This window comes from Danio rerio, chromosome 21 (genome assembly GCF_049306965.1).
Source record: "Danio rerio strain Tuebingen ecotype United States chromosome 21, GRCz12tu, whole genome shotgun sequence".
NCBI classification, from domain to species: domain Eukaryota; kingdom Metazoa; phylum Chordata; class Actinopteri; order Cypriniformes; family Danionidae; genus Danio; species Danio rerio.
The window spans coordinates 20,767,537-20,783,773 of record NC_133196.1 but is presented as its reverse complement, the minus strand read 5'-3'; the positions used below and the strand labels follow the sequence as shown (position 1 = coordinate 20,783,773).

The 16,237-nt window shown below is 35.2% G+C and overlaps 1 protein-coding gene across 4 annotated transcripts in view; it reads right to left on the bottom strand.

Annotated features, from left to right (window-relative positions):
* amacr (alpha-methylacyl-CoA racemase) overlaps positions 1 to 16,237 on the bottom strand; it is a 32,528-nt gene that overhangs the window by 2,419 nt on the left and 13,872 nt on the right. For 3 of the 4 annotated variants that reach the window (XM_073934626.1, XM_073934627.1, NM_001020626.1), the window contains 2 exon segments: positions 13,844 to 14,004; positions 1,301 to 1,487 (listed from right to left, as the gene is read on the bottom strand). In XM_073934626.1, coding sequence (XP_073790727.1) covers positions 1,301 to 1,487; positions 13,844 to 14,004 — 348 coding nt within the window. 4 annotated transcript variants of the gene reach the window in all.

Here is a 16,237-nt window from a genome sequence, read left to right as displayed (position 1 = left end):
TAACTTAACATTAACTTACATACTGCCTTTAAAATGTTAAATGTAAAAAGTTTAAAGAAAGATTATAAAAGAAGCCTCTTCTGATCAGCAGAGCTACGTTTATTTAATCAAATAAACCAAAAAACAGTTATGCTGTGATTTTTTATTTCATTCATTTTCTTTACGGCCTAGTTCCTTTATGAATCCAGGGTCGCCACAGTGGAACAAACTGCCAACTTATCCAGCATATGTTTTACACAGCGGATGCCCTTCAAGCTGCAACCCAACACTGGGAAACACCCATAAACACTCTTTCACGCTCATACACTATGGACAATTTAGCTTACCCAATTAACTTATACCAGACATCTTTGAAATAGTGGGGGAAACCGGAGCACCAGGAGAAAACCCACGCAAACACTAGAAACGCAAACTGACTCAGCTGAGGCTCGAACCAGCGATCTACTTGCTGTGAGGCGATTGTGCTACCCACTGCACCACCGTGATGCCTTTTTTATTTTATTGCAATTTAATTTACTGCTCTAAAGCAAAGCAATACTTCAAAGATATTTACTCAGTTTCATTTAAAATCAGCAAAATAAATGCAAAAATAAGATGAGAGTAAATTATAATGAAAGAAAAAACAAAAAAAAGAAAACAGAATAACGAATAATAAAATAAAAAGAACAGAATTGTGAATATTAGAAAAGTGTAAATAGCACAATCAATAGACAACAAGAAAATACATAATTGAAATAAAAACATACATAAAATTTTTCATTATATGAACAAAAAATGTGATAAAGAAAAAATAAAAGCTGTAAATAAAAGAATAATGAGATTATGAAAATAAATTATTTTTAAAAAATAATATATAGAATTAAATTGCCTGAGGAATACGTCTTAACTAGATCAATTCGCACTTCTTTTACAAATGCAATTCCCACATTAAGACACAAAAGTGAGCAGCTTTAGTGAGCATATTGCAGCAGAGATTAACACAAAAAACGATTTAAGCAGTTAATCAGTCACTGCAGTTGCAAGGTGCATTATTGGCATCATGAATTAGACACTACATGGCATGTTATACAGTTAAGATGTCAAAAACCCTTCCTAAAATTGTCTACACATATGTCAGTTGATTCTAAAACATCTGTGATGACACCAATATTTTCAAATGGGAAAAGGTGACAGAGCTTTAGCAAGTTGAATTCACATAAATTGTTCCTAAAATACATTGCAATTATAATACGCTACATTGATCTCTGTATAGTAATTGGCAGAATATGCCAATATTGAAGTAAAAACACAATGGACTAACCTTGAATAAGCTGTTGATAAAACTGAGGCTCAATAGCCCCGACCGCCACATATTTTCCATCAGAAGTGCGGTATGTATCATAGAAAGGAGCGCCGCTATCCAGCAAGTTTTCCCCACGAGGACGATTCCACAGGCCAATGCTGCGGGACTTCCACATGAATGAGCCCACATATGCTGCACCTTCCACCTGCAAATAAAGACAGATGTTCATAGAAAAACAAACAAAACATAACACATTTGATGGCATAAATCAAAGAATCACCCATTTGGTAGGTCATTTTCTTTGGTTCCAGAGTTGCTGAGCAAAATAGCGTGGTATGGAATCAAAGTAATCCATGCGTAAGGTCATAATGTGATGAATTGCTTGCTACAATTGTGTGGAGTTATACATATTCATTGAGACACATAAAGCACTGTGCGTTTATATACTGTACATGCAGTTATTAAATACATGAACGCATTAAATATTATTGACTGGCATGATGGGAAGATTTAAGCAGCTGGATAATACAACACAGCATGCAGTTCTGCAGAGGATTGCAGTAGTTTGACTTCCATATGAGGGCACAGCACGACTCTAAAGAGGCTAAATCATCAGTAATAAAACTGCCTTTAATCTTTTATGCATAATAAAGCTTGATGTCGTATGAAAACATAATGTGACCTTGAGGGATTGCTTGCTTAGTCCAAAAAGAGAATATATTGCATCTAAACTGATTGTTAATCATAACTAGACCCACATGGAATCTGCTCCCTGAGAAATCTGCAGCTCTTTTAGTCTGTTATTGAGTCAACTTATGTAAATGTGTGCAAATATATATTTGTTCAGTTTTTATATTCATTTCAGCAATATTTTTGAAAAATATGCAAATGTTTAGATGATCTATGTGCAGTGTAATTAGTAATATTTGCTGTTTTTAGAAGATATATGAGAGACTTTGTTTACCAAACTATTAGTTTTAATTGGATTTGCATTCATTCATTTTCTTTTTGGCTTAGTCCCTTTATTAATCTGGGGTCGCCACAGTGGAATGAACCACCAACTTATCCAGTATATGTTTTACGCAGCGGATGCCCTCTTAGTTGCAACCCATCACTGGAAAACACATACACTACAGACAGCTTAATTCACCTATAGCGCATGTCTTTAGACTGTTGGATTTAAATTGTAAACTTTAAATAAATGCTGCAAAGTTTTGTTTTTAATTTAATGTGTCATGATTTTAGGTATTATCTTCTCGAAATCGTTCCACGTAAATCTGAAGATTCTTCAAAAAAATCTGTGCAGAAATAGCAAGAAATGTCTGCAAATTCGGACCCTGATTATAACTGATAAAGCTTTTTTAAGAGACTACTGGAATTTTCGGCTTCTCTGGAATTGCAATTTCTAAATGTGCTTGTGTAAAAGAGACTTTTGCTATGCTCTTCAAACTACTGATGGCATTTGTTCTAAACCAAAAGTAACCATGACTAAGTTAACATGGACATCAGTAATCAAATTATTTGCCTTAATCTGAATAAGACAATGATATGATTTGGGTGTAAGCATCTCTCACACTGGGCCCGGGCCATCAGGCGGTCCTTATCGTTGAGCCTTGCTATTGGATTAAGTAAATTATTGGAATCCAGTTCAGATTTTAGTAAAAATCTTACAACAATTTATAAAAAGAAAAATTATTTTTAACAAAATCTCAATTTTTCTTTCTATTGTAAAGAGTTTGTGTTGCACATTTCAGCACTTATTATGTGAACCAGTCACAATACAGTCTTAAAGATTGTTATGAAAGGATGGGGCAATTTAGTGGAAGCAATATGCTGTTAATACCACATGCAATTGGGACATTACTCAAAGGGACAGCCTTAAAAAACACACTGTTTACTGTTGAGAAAGGTTGAAAAGGGCCAAGAGAAACTAGAATATGACACAATTAAACTAAATAGCATAAGTAAACTTATGTAAAATATGCATGATGTGACCCGTTTAAAGATATACAGAACTCAGATCCTAAATTAAATCACGTCTGAATGACAAAATTGGCATCAAGGCTAAGGTTAACGGAGTGTGTCAAATCTTCCAGTATCATTTTCACACATGAAAAATAACGTTTGTAGGTCAAATCCTCCAAAGTGATGCATAAAAATAAGTATACTTGCATTTCAAAGAGTGTGACCTTGCAAGATTGACTTGGATGTGGATGTGATTTATATATTTTCCCACTGAAGCCATCCTTCAAAGAGATGTTGACAATCTGGGTTTCTATTTGAGCACATGATTGGCCTGACCACCAAAAAGTCACTCTCCCTGAAGATCCCTTCCACTTGGCCTACTACTGAATGTGTTATTATGTGGTGCCTCAGAAATCTATTTCTACACTGACACCTTTCATACTGTTCAGAGATGGACAGCAATGTGTCAGACAAGGTTATTTTAATAAACTAAAACTAAACTTCTCACCTTTCTTGTTTGGTTCAGTTGAATTTCGCCTTTTGGTGCGGATATTTTGGGCAGGTGTGAATACAGCAATCGCACTCCAAACAAATAACAATACAGTTCGTTTAAGGTGTGAATGTGATCTGACACATTTGAAGAAAACCCTGTGACTTATCTGGAACAAGTAGTTGGAGTTGTGTACCCGTGGTGTCTGCCATTGCCAAGCAACCATGAGTTGCACTCTCTAATGAAAAAAAAACCCAGTCTATGCACGAGTTTCAGCTCTGATGTAAGTTACATTTATGAATTTAAAAAGCCATTGCGTTATTTGTCTGCTAAAATAATAGCCTAACGTTATAACTGAAATGTGTATAATCCATATCTTTAAACGGCACAGCTCTCTAGCTGTATGAATCTACATTTAGGGTGCTTTCACACTTGGTTCAATTGCCTGGACCAAATCCAAGTTCGAATGTCCCCCCCTTGCCACCTTCTCAGCTGGTTTGTGTTCACACTAGGGATGCCACGGTTCTCAATATAATATTGAACTGTTCGATACGACCTCCATGGTTTAATATGCGCTTGTGAATTGTGGTTTTCTCAGTTTTGGGTTTAAATAATTTATGTGCGTTTTATATCTCCCCGAATTGACTGTGTGTGCCTGTAAGATCATGAGCTGAGATGAGGAAACTCCTCCCCGTGAGTAAATATCCAATCACTATGCTTTAAAGTTAGGGGGCGCTTAACCATCATTCCACACTTTTAGATTGCGAGGAGCGGTGAAGTGAGGCTGAGGCAACAGTACAAGGAAGCGCCGGCAAAGTGAGGCAACAGTACGAGGAAGCGCCGCCGTCTTTCAAATCTGCTGTGTGAGAACATTTCGGTTTTGCCGGTAAGTATAATGCCAATTAAAAGAAATATGGTGAACAAAAATAACTGTGTGCTAGGCTTGGGTGGTATTACGGTATTATGGTATACCACGGGATCTAAAAATAAAAACAGTGTCAGTTTCAATACCGTTATACCGTCATAAAATATTAAATATCCTTTATTTAATGCCTACAAAAACGTATGTGTGGTTGACATCTTGGGACAGTGTGGAGGAGAGAGAGAGAGGGAGAGGTATTGTGACGTGACGAGTCGCGCTCCAAAGTGGCTTGCAGTTTGGCAGTATTTCCGGTTTCGACTGAACAGAAGGGAGACGTGGTTAATATGAACGAGAGGTCTGCATTAGAGCTGAAGATCTTTGCCCGAACCCGGCGAGACCCGAAAAAAATCCAAATCCCTGCATTAAAATCCATCCCTGCAAAGGTGAAACAAATGATGACGAAGTAAAAAAGTTTATTTTGAAGGCGGTCAAGCCAGTCACTAGTTCAGAAGGAGCGTTCATTCCAGCCAGGTATTTTGGCGGTCGCTCATACACTGTGTATTACGGTAGAGCCCTAAACCGCAAGCTGACAGGTAAAAAGACGAGGCCACTCACTACAGTGAAACTGCTGTCATGGAAAATTAAATGGATTTTCCTGACGGGTAGAAGATGAACAAACAATCCTACCCAAAACTTGCAAAATCAGCCGGATCAGAACTCTGCATCTCGGCCTGTAGCCGCAGGAAAGGGTGTTCAGTTCTGCTGGACGCACCATGAGTGCAAGACTGCGCTAAAGCCAGTGGATTTAATAAAGTTCCTCCACAAACACACGTAGCCTAATCTTGGTGAGTAAAGGGTTTTTACATTATAAATACATATTAATTAAACCATATAATCATAATGTAGACAGAGTATACAGGTTAATGGTGGCATTATTCTTTTAATATTCAGTTTCACTGCCGCCTTAATGCCAGATTGTGAAGAGAAGTGGAGAAACAAATCTTGCACAGCCTTTATCTTAATTTCGCTATTGCCAAAATACCCCTCATCATTTAGAATTTATTTTAATTTGATTTATTAAGCAAGATTTCTTTTCATTGGTGTGTTGGCCAATTTAAAGGCTAAGTGTATGTATTCAGGCCTATATAGAGTGCTGAGATGTTACAATGTTACAGAGGACTTATTCTATTTCTTTGTTCCATCTTTCAAGTGGCCTATAGTCTACGTTTGTTACGAATAAATGATGTTAAAACATTTAAATGACTCATTCTTGAAAAAATGCATTAGAGCTGTGTGCATGAGCACATTTGAATAATGTCAGGCTGTAAACGGGTTCGGGCTTTATAAAGCTGTCAATCAAAATGTACCTCTCAGACTCGGGACCTATCGTGCCTAATTTTTATGGCCCGATAACAGCTCTCTGCTTTCCCGCTGCTGTACCGCTGGAGCCGGCCAGATTTCTTATGGTGTGGGAGTAAATTTCTGGATAAATCGCGGGAGAGATGTGTGTGTGTGTGTGTGTGTGTGTGTGTTTGTGTAAGAGAGAGAGAGAGAGAGAGAGGTGCTGTGCGTCGCTTGGGGCTCTCTCTCTCTCTCTCTCTCTCTCTCTCTCTCTCTCTCTTTCTGACCACGAGCCTAAGGTCGCATAGAAGGTATTTAGTTTCTGAATGGTTTAGGCTCAAGCCAACAGTTTGGTGATGCTGTCCTTACGTCATAATTTTTTTATTACGCCAGTAATACCGCATACCGGGGTAAAATACGAGGCGGTTTGACGGTATCAAAATTTGGATACCGCCCAAGCCTACTGTGTGCAAGCATTGTTTTACACGTATAACCATGACTGCACATCTGCAGCGCCATCACCCAGTAATATCACTGTCTGAAGGCAGGTTAGCAGAGAAGGTAATAAAGTCCTCAAAATAGAAACAATCCCTCGCTGAATCTTTCAAGCAAACATACCCAACTGGTTCCGAGAGACACATAAAAATAACAGAGGCAGTGCGGGTATTTATTGCTAAAGGTTTGCAGCTGTTTTTGGTGATGTGGGCTTTTGTCATCTTATAAAAGCACTCGATCCACGTTACAGATTACAGTCTCGCATTTTTTTCAGCACCAAGATAATTAGGATGGTTTATTTATGTTTACTTAAGAACAAATATGTTTATTTGAAATGGCCAATTTATTTTTATTAACGTCACATGTATGTTTATTTTTAAAATGTAGGATTTTAAGTGTTCCCCAGTTTGTACATGGGCTACCAGCAGCTGTGAGATTTCTCTGTTAATTTTTTTTTATAAAATACACTAGGAACTAGTGTACTTTTTTTGGCTTTTAAGTAAAACAAAATGAGTATTGCTCTGACTATTCCTATTGCATTTAGAAAAAAAAAAACACCTGTCAAGCCATGAGAACCGAACCGAAAACAGTGTTAAAAAACCGACATATGTATTGAACCGTGGGCTAACTGTATTGTTGCATCCCTACTTCACAAAGACTTTTTTTCCTTTTGGACCTTGATACGCTTGTGTCATTAAGCTGCTGTTTTGTGTTTAGCTGTTGCTAAGTGAAGGCCAGGAAAGCAAAGCACCAAAATGTAGACGTCCGCATATCACAGTCATTCTGCTTTTACTGAATCTTTTGGTTTTGTTACTCAGGTATGGTTCACAGGTGCGCACCCAAGTTCAGAGGGCATGTTCACAGTAGCTAAATGTACCTTACACGCGTAGTGTGTATGCACCCTTAAAATAAAGAACATGTGTGGGCAAAAGATGCTAAATGTGAACAGTCCCTCAGAGCTACAGCAAGAGTTGATGGTTGCACGACACTGACGGCAAACACCTCACCATGGAAGCACAAGCTTACCAACAAACAGCTGATTTTTGCACATGTGCAATTTTGTTTATGAATTTACATATTTTCCACTTAGTGTTTTACTCGATCTTGCCAACCTGACAAAGCATGAACTTGGTATTCAAAAAGCAATAATTTAAACCAAAAAGCATTAAATATGTCAAACGCAACAAGCTGTGACTTTAATAATCTGTTAATTTCAGATTTATCTGCTTTGAACTGATAAGTTCTAAATAAATTGACCATATTTGCAGCCAAAATTTTATTACAGACACCGGTTAAATGAATAAATGAATGAATAATTAAATAAATAAATAAATTAATTATACAACCAACCCTGTAGGAGAACAATAAAATTAAATGTTAAAAGAAATTACTTAATTAATTTTTTTTGGGAATCTAACACTGAGGATTTTACCCGTTTGTTAGAGCATGTAAATAATAACAAATATAATCTATTATTTTATAATAATAATTGTAATAATATATTGTAATAATTACATAACAAATGAAACTGCATATATTCTCCTCATTATGCTTTCATACAGCCCCAACGATTCTGAAGAAATTTCTCAAATTAGAACATCTATGCTAATAACTGCAATTATCATTTCTGAGTAAAGTAAATCATCATTGTGCAGCACAAGTTAATATTACTTTTTCTCTATTCCTTTACTAAACATTAATCTGTTGATGGCAGTGGTCAAACACTCATAGACAAACAGAATAACCACACACAGCACCAAAACAGACATTGCATAACACATAAGTCTGAAATGCATAACATAACACCCAAGCGGCTTATAAAATTTCTGATATGTATTTAAACGGAAGACTAAAGTTTTGAGGGTATGATGTATCTTACTGGAATGCAAGTGCCTTCTGAATACTATTTTCCTGACTTGCAGGTTAATAACGCTGCCGTCGCCAAAAGCAGCTGTCAGTATCAAACAACAGGTTTTATCAAAGTGGCAATGTGACCCTCAAGAGGATGTGCTTCAGATATCTTCACTGCCTCACAGGCAAACATCTAATCATCAGTTCCATAATCTCCGGCTAACACTGACATTAGCTTGTCCATGCGCGGCCATCAAGGCTTCCTCTTTACTAACACTGCAGCACAGCTTCAGGTGTGAATTGAGCAACTCCATGCAAATGTCAACCTTGCCTTAAAAAAATAACATTTTCACTAAAATAGCTAAACCCTTTCTAGGTTTTTTTGTTTAGGTTTGTATTTTACAGTACTATAAAAATACTCAAAATATCTATGACAATGTTTTCAAACAAACATATTTGATTTACCAAAGTCACACAAGTGCTAATTTTACATCTGTCACATTCATAACAAAGATGTATTACATCCATATCGAAGATATTTCTTCATAAAAGTAAAATAACCACGCTTCCACAGACCCTAATCACCAATTTATTCACTTTAAAACTATTCAAAGGGCATATTTAACTACACATGTACAACATATCATAGGTTTATCTCCACAACATTATTGTAAGTTCTGTGAACCAGTTTCCAGATACCTTTTTACAAATAATGTGGGAATACCTAAAGGTGCAAAAACTTTAGGATTCTGTCCGGGACATTTCATTTAAAGTAAAAAAAAAAATGTGTTTCCCCAAAGATCCTGTATTGCCATTATTAAATGATAACTCTCAATTTACCTTAAATTCAAAGGTCCAGAAATTTGGTTAGCTGCTTCAACTGCTACAAAGAAAATGTTGGTGCAAAGGTGGAAACTCTCTCATGATCTCTCTGTTTAGCATTGGTTACATTCACTGTTGGAAATACTGCTCTGGAACTGTCATCAGCACGAATTAACCATGCTAAACAGGACATTCTGATGGTGTTGTAAATCTACAGTATTTTTGCGACATCAAAGAAATTTGGACATTTAACCCTCATCTGATACTATGAATGTCAAATTTAAATGCAATTTATGTAATAGCTTGGTCTAAACTACAGTTATTCTGTGCTTCCTGATTTGCAGTTAAAGTATTTTTCTATCTGAATGTGAAACTTTTTTTATTTTTATTTTTGGAAATAAAAACTGAATTACAAAAATAGATGTAAAATAAAATAAAATCAGTCATTTTTGTTCAATAGACAGCCAACTATTATCCTGCTGATTAGCATTATTTCTTTTGTGTTGTTTAATGTAATTCACATAATTTCTACAAGTATGTTGTATACTATTGTGGTATTATAAATCTACATAATCTAGTTACAAATTAACAATAATCTATTTATAACTAAAAAGTTATATTCTTTGGTTTTTAATTAGCCCATTTCATTCAAAACTCTAGCTAGGGTGTGACATTGAACCTTTTGCTTCCAGAGCACGGGCTGAGCCAAAGTGATACAAATGCTATGGTGCAAGGTCTTAACGGCTGTGCCTTTGTCTTTGGGTGATAGTCCTGTAGGCTTTTGCAGACTTGTGGACTTCTTGAAGACACTGCATGACTGCCTATTAACCAACATGTCTCAATAAAGAAATAAAATGTTCTGCTTGTTCGAGTCACCTGGATGAACTGGGTTCTCATCTCATCATTTTTTCCCCAACACTATAAACTTGCATACTTTTTTGCCACATCCATAACGCATGTTTATTTCCCTCATTAAAAACATACAAAATATTTACAGATTGACATTTTTCTTATCCTACAACTCATTATATAAACAAATGTTTCAATATAATGTTACCTTTCTTTGTGATTTTAAATGTTAAATTTAATGTCACATCCATCCATAATGCTAGATTGGAGTATATGCACACTGACTTTTAATTTTCAGCCAGACTCAGGGTTTTCGGTGAACTGTCTTTCCATTATAAAATTGCCATGTATAGGATTTGATTTCTTTAAAAATCAATGATCTTCACTGTGTGATAGATATAGCACTGCATAAAATTTCAGGTCCCCCATCATGTCTTCAAAATATGACATTTTATTTTACATGTGAGTTTCTGCACTCGCATGCTGATCCTGATGCCGCTAGTGGTTACACAGTCTTTCATCTTGTTTTAAGCTTCAACAACTAAATAAATGCTAAATAAGTCGACTTAACTGATTGTATTTTAACTACATTACAACATCAATGCTGTAAAAGGAACCTTATAAAATTGAAAATAGTCACAATAAGCTTTCACCAGAATCTTTGGCTGAAAAACACTAGCTGAGCATATATGCCATTGCTCATTTACTAACGTGAGAGGAGTGTCAGTGTTGGATTGTAACATGGGAAACTTTATGTTTACCACTGTTTATTTCCTCAAGTGCTAAAAGTCACAGATGGCAGACTGTTACAGCAAATTGTGTCAAATTGATCAATTAGGGCTTCATTGTCTGGCTGAGGTCTTCTAATGGATGAGGAAAAAACACTCTGGGTTGAGTGAAATGTCATATTTAATTAACAAACAGAACAACAACTACTAATCGCCATTCGCCTCTAGCAGAGAAAAGAGATGCAGTGCAAACAAAACAAAGCACTTTAATGAACTGGCAATTGCGCCAGCAAAGCTTAAAATAGTTTTATCTGCTACAATAAACTGCAATATGAAACAACAAGTGTAAATCACTTGTTTGAGTTTCAAAAAGAAATTGGTACATCTTCATTTTAGTGTTATTAATAGAATGTAATATAGTACATGTTAAAAATATTACAAAACTGTAATTATGGGAATAAAAATAGTACAATATCATAAAATATTTTACTATTAGACTTTTCATAGATCAAACAAAGTGCTATTCAACAATTCATTTCCAAGGGAAAACATAAAATGATTAAAATAAATAAATAAATATATGTGTGTGTGTGTGTGTGTGTGTGTGTGTGTGTGTGTGTGTGTGTGTGTGTGTGTGTGTGTGTGTGTGTGTGTGATTTGGGTCACAAGAACGAGAAGAGACAAGTTTTTTTTTACACAATTTTTCAGAGATCTACAATGATGAAATACATGAGTGGAAAATAGTATTTTATTCAATAAAAAATAATCAAAAAATGCTAAATTATTTAGGTGGTTTTTTAATCAAGTTGTATTGAATGTTATTTTACTTCTAACTTTTAATAAATTCTATGCAGTAAAGAACATGCTAAGTATTTTGCTTATAGCCTCTGTGAGTGAAAATTTGTCTTTTTATTTTGCTTCCACTGTCAAAAAGCGTCCCGAACTGAACCGTACCGTACCACTTTTTCGGCACCCTTTCGAAAGAGTCCCAAACAGGAGAAAGGGTACCAAAAGGTGGAGCTACACGCACAGCTGAACGCTGATTGGTTAGAGATACGTCACAAGCTTGTGAAGCTAGACAGAATGAAAACAAAGGAAACGATATGTTTTTTTAAATACAAAGCCGAGACATTACATGGAAATACTATATGCATATAAAAACGAGCCATGGATGACCCGGGCTCAAACAAACCTTGTCGTCGTCTTAATGAACAAACACAAAGCCAAGAAGAAAAATCTGCCGTGTCCGGTTTTTGTTTTACGAGGCCGTCTAAAAGTGCAAGCGGTTTTCGCTTTCTTCCGGGAGCTCGCAATTGCGTCTAACATTATATTTAATACAACGAATTTCTTGAGCTTATAATAATAACACGTGAGTGATTATTAAAGTGTCTCCGTCATCAGATCCATTCAGAAAAGAAAAGGACAAGTGCGAGAGTGAACGCGGGAAAAAAGGAGAAGCCTGGCAAAACACAGAAGCAAAACTGTATTAGCAACCTAAATCATGAACAAACTGCCATGTTTATCTTTGACTTTTGGACTATTATGAACTGGGAATGACAGAATTACTCTCTAACAGAGTTTGCATGTGCTGGTAAAGATTACAGACACAGATGAGAGGTTTGCTCTGACTGTGGGCTATATTGCGTGTTTTTTAACTCAAATAAGTACTAAATGTATGATATGTGTAGTTTTTCTGTAATTAATAATATATCAGAGACTGTAAGGGGCAGTATGTGTTCATATATGTTGCATTTATGTATTTATTTTATATCATTAAAGACGTTACAGTAGCCTATTTTTCACTGTCATTGATCTGCAGTTATAATCAAATCTCGTTCATAGAAAAGTTAGTAATAAACATTTATACACAAGTATTTATGTGTTTAAATCATCTGTTTTGTGAGAAGTGCTTCTCATATGATATGCAAACGACCTGTACAGCTTTACTGTAGACATTTATTCAAGCGAGCATAACGTCGACTTAAATTTTATGTCATACACCACGCACACTAAAAGGGTACCCTTTGTGGTGGAAACGCAAGCCTGATAAAGGTGACCCATACCGTCACGAACCGTACCGTACCGTACTGTACCAGTCAGAAAAGACCTTCATGATAATAATAGTTTGATTACGGTCTTTACATGTTTGTACTCCACGGCGAGAACGCAATGGGAATACTCCACATGTCTTAATTCCATTGCCAGTCTAGGTTGCCAGTTTAAACCCAACCCTGCTTCCAATGTTCAGTGCTAATTTCACTCTCACGCTCCATCATAACATCACAACTCAAGAGACAACTTTTCACCTCACGAGATCTCGTCATATGATATCTTGGCACACCCCTAATTTATACATATATGTGTGTGTGCGTGTGTGTGTGTTAAACTTGCATGCTGTTATTGGGTAGAAGAGTGGCAAAACTGTGAAATATCATAATTTAAATTCTGCTGTGATCATTTCAATTTCAACTATACACTTTCAAAGAACTAAAGGGACTTTCATTACAAAATAATTAGTTGCAATTTAGTATATACCATTTTTCCAATCGCACATTTGCAGTAACAGGGGAATTTCCTGTAAAATCGCACCCAGTATTGTGTATCATCTCATCCCATGAGCTAAATGTCTCATCAAACCCCAACAGTAAACTGATTTGAAGTAACATCAAGGTTCCGTAGGACCCAATGGAGAAGCAGCAAAATCACAATACTCCTATTTAGAAAATAAGCAATCTCACAGTACTCACACGTAGCTACGACAATGAAAACAGACAGCACCAATATAAGCAACTTGAAAAGAAAAAGCAAGCAATTATTGGAAAATCCAGATTGCAGAAAACTATTGACGAGCTGGTCAGAAAGCGGGGGATTGTGCTGAGATAAACAAGACTTATAATTTCCACATTCCATGAAGTGATTGGTCAAAACCAGCTAAAAAAAAAAGCAGTGAGGGGCAACAATGTAGTATAACTTGGTATGTGATAAAAGAAAGCGTTTCTTTTTCTTTTTTTCCAATAACTAGTTAGCTTTCAAATGAATAGCACACATCTAAGCTAAAAGACAATCCCATTGAAAAGAGTTTGTTTATAGGAAACAAGAAATGTATCTGCTTTTTGCTTAAGAGAAGTTAATTTTAAAATGAGGTGGAATAATCTCACCATGCTGGCATCAATGATCTGGCCCTGTCCTGACCTGCTCCTCTCCAGGAGCGCCAATACAATCCCAAAAGCACACATGAGACCTCCTCCAGCAAAATCGGCCACCAAATTCAGTGGAGCGTATGGTTTCTCTGAACTGCGGCCCAGCATGGAAAGCAACCCTATTACAGAAAGAAAGACAGACACATGCTGAGAACAAATGCACAGCAAAATAATTACTGTAACAGTGGTTTGCACGGGTCAACTAAAAACATCCCTAATTAAGACACGTGTGCGTTTGCTTCCAGCTGCTCTGTTTCCAAATGTATTTGACATTTAAAAAAACAAAGCAAAAGCGAATGATTAAAAATAAAAAAACAGGTATTATTCCAAAGAGATTTAAGACCCTTAATTTATCATTTTTCTGAGGCGGGTTTCCAAGTAAAGCACTGCTGATAATAATTAGCTTACTAATTTCTGTTGAACTGTAAGCATAGATAAGGTCACAGCAAACAGACAGCCAGGAGCTCAGAAAATGTAATCAAACGAGTGTCTTTGTGCTTCTTATCACACATCAGTTTAAGCCAGGTTTGACCTTCACAACCTACGACATAAAAAGCACCTGAATCAAAAGAACTTGGTTTGTATCATGAGAATGTATAATAGTTGGTCCTAATGGGAAGAATAATGTATAATGTCTAATACATTTAACATGTTTGACAATGCTCACTTATGCACCTGTGGTTTAAGAGACCTTCTAAATAAGTGATGCTGTTGTTTTGCAAGACAATAGAAAAGCGTTACAGCACAATATGGCCTTAATTTAACATTTTGTGCATTTGGCAGATGTTTTTATTGGAAGCAACTTAAAGTACATTCAAAGCCACAACCTTGGTGTTGCTAGAACAATACTCCATGCATTTTAATGACTGTGCATGTCATTAAAAGTAGTTTATTTTAAAGTAATACAGGTAAAAGATTTACAAAACATGCTAGTTAGGTTTTAAATGGCAAAACAGCACCTCACTGGGTGCCTAGAACTATTGAATTACACATTATTTGTTAATTTATGTTGTCTTATTCTTTAACGTAAATAACAACTAATACCGTAGTCAAAATTTGAAGGGGAACAAAAGTTGTCATAAAATGTAATCAAAGTTTTCCTAAAAGCAAATAATTTCTTGAACAATACCAATGTTTTATATTACCAATACCAATTATTTTATATTATATACAGTTAAAGTCAAAAAGCCTTAAAATGGTTTTTAAAAAATTATAACTGCTTTTATTCTAGCTGAAATAAAACAAATAAGATTTTCTTCAGAAGAAACAAATATTATCAGGCATACTGTGAAAATTTCCTTGCTCTGTTAAACATCATTTGGGAAATATAAAAAATTAACAAAAAATTCAAAGGGGGCTAATAACTCTGACTTCAACTGTACATACAATATTTTTAGTACTATTGGTCTATTTTTGTTGTTTGCTGTTTTACAAAACCACCTCTAGGGGCAATTGTTATTTATGCATGTTTTATGTGTGATCTTTAAAAATAAAGGAAGGATAAAACAAACTAATGTAACACTTACATATTGTGAAGACAGCACCATTTAAATGATGCTACCCTTCATTTAACCTACAATTCATTGAACACTAAAAGAGGTTAATAAATTGACATCAAACTTAACTTTCAATTCATAGAAAGCATATTGGACAACATATTTATTCTACCTATGATTATACAGCTAAAGCTGTACATTTTAAGGAGAATATCAAAAGTTATAATCCATAACAGTCAAACAGTGTTTGACTGAACTCCATGTATGCAGGCTGTTGAAAGTTCCATACAAATAATGTCCAGCACAGACGTCTGCTCATTAAATGAGGAGGGATCAGTTTTTTTGTTGCACTGAATTATTATTATTATTAATATTATTATTATTGGTAATAGTAATAAAAGCAATACATTTGAAACTAAATACAATAAGAAAGCAGTTATTTAAAATTTTTATATATATTTAATAAATATTTAACAATTTAACTAAATAACTTAATAAATTATTACAATTTAACTTTTACTAAATGCTGCCTTGATGAACAGAATAATTTAGCTTAAAAAAAACAGACCTAAAACTTTTGATCAGTAAAGTACAATTTTTACACAGTTAAACAAAAGTTTCATTAAACAGTATAATTTATTAAAATAAGAGTTGTCACTTTAATGTCTTAATAAATAGAAAGATAATATATTTAAATTCAAACAAGTTGCAAAAAATATACAAACCCCAAACTAAATTTCTGGTTTTGACCTTAGTACAGACTAATCTAATGTATATGCACAAATATTTCATTGTAAAGTGTCCTATTCAAAACACTAATTAAAAGGGGGGGATAAATGAGGAGTTTTCCAATAAT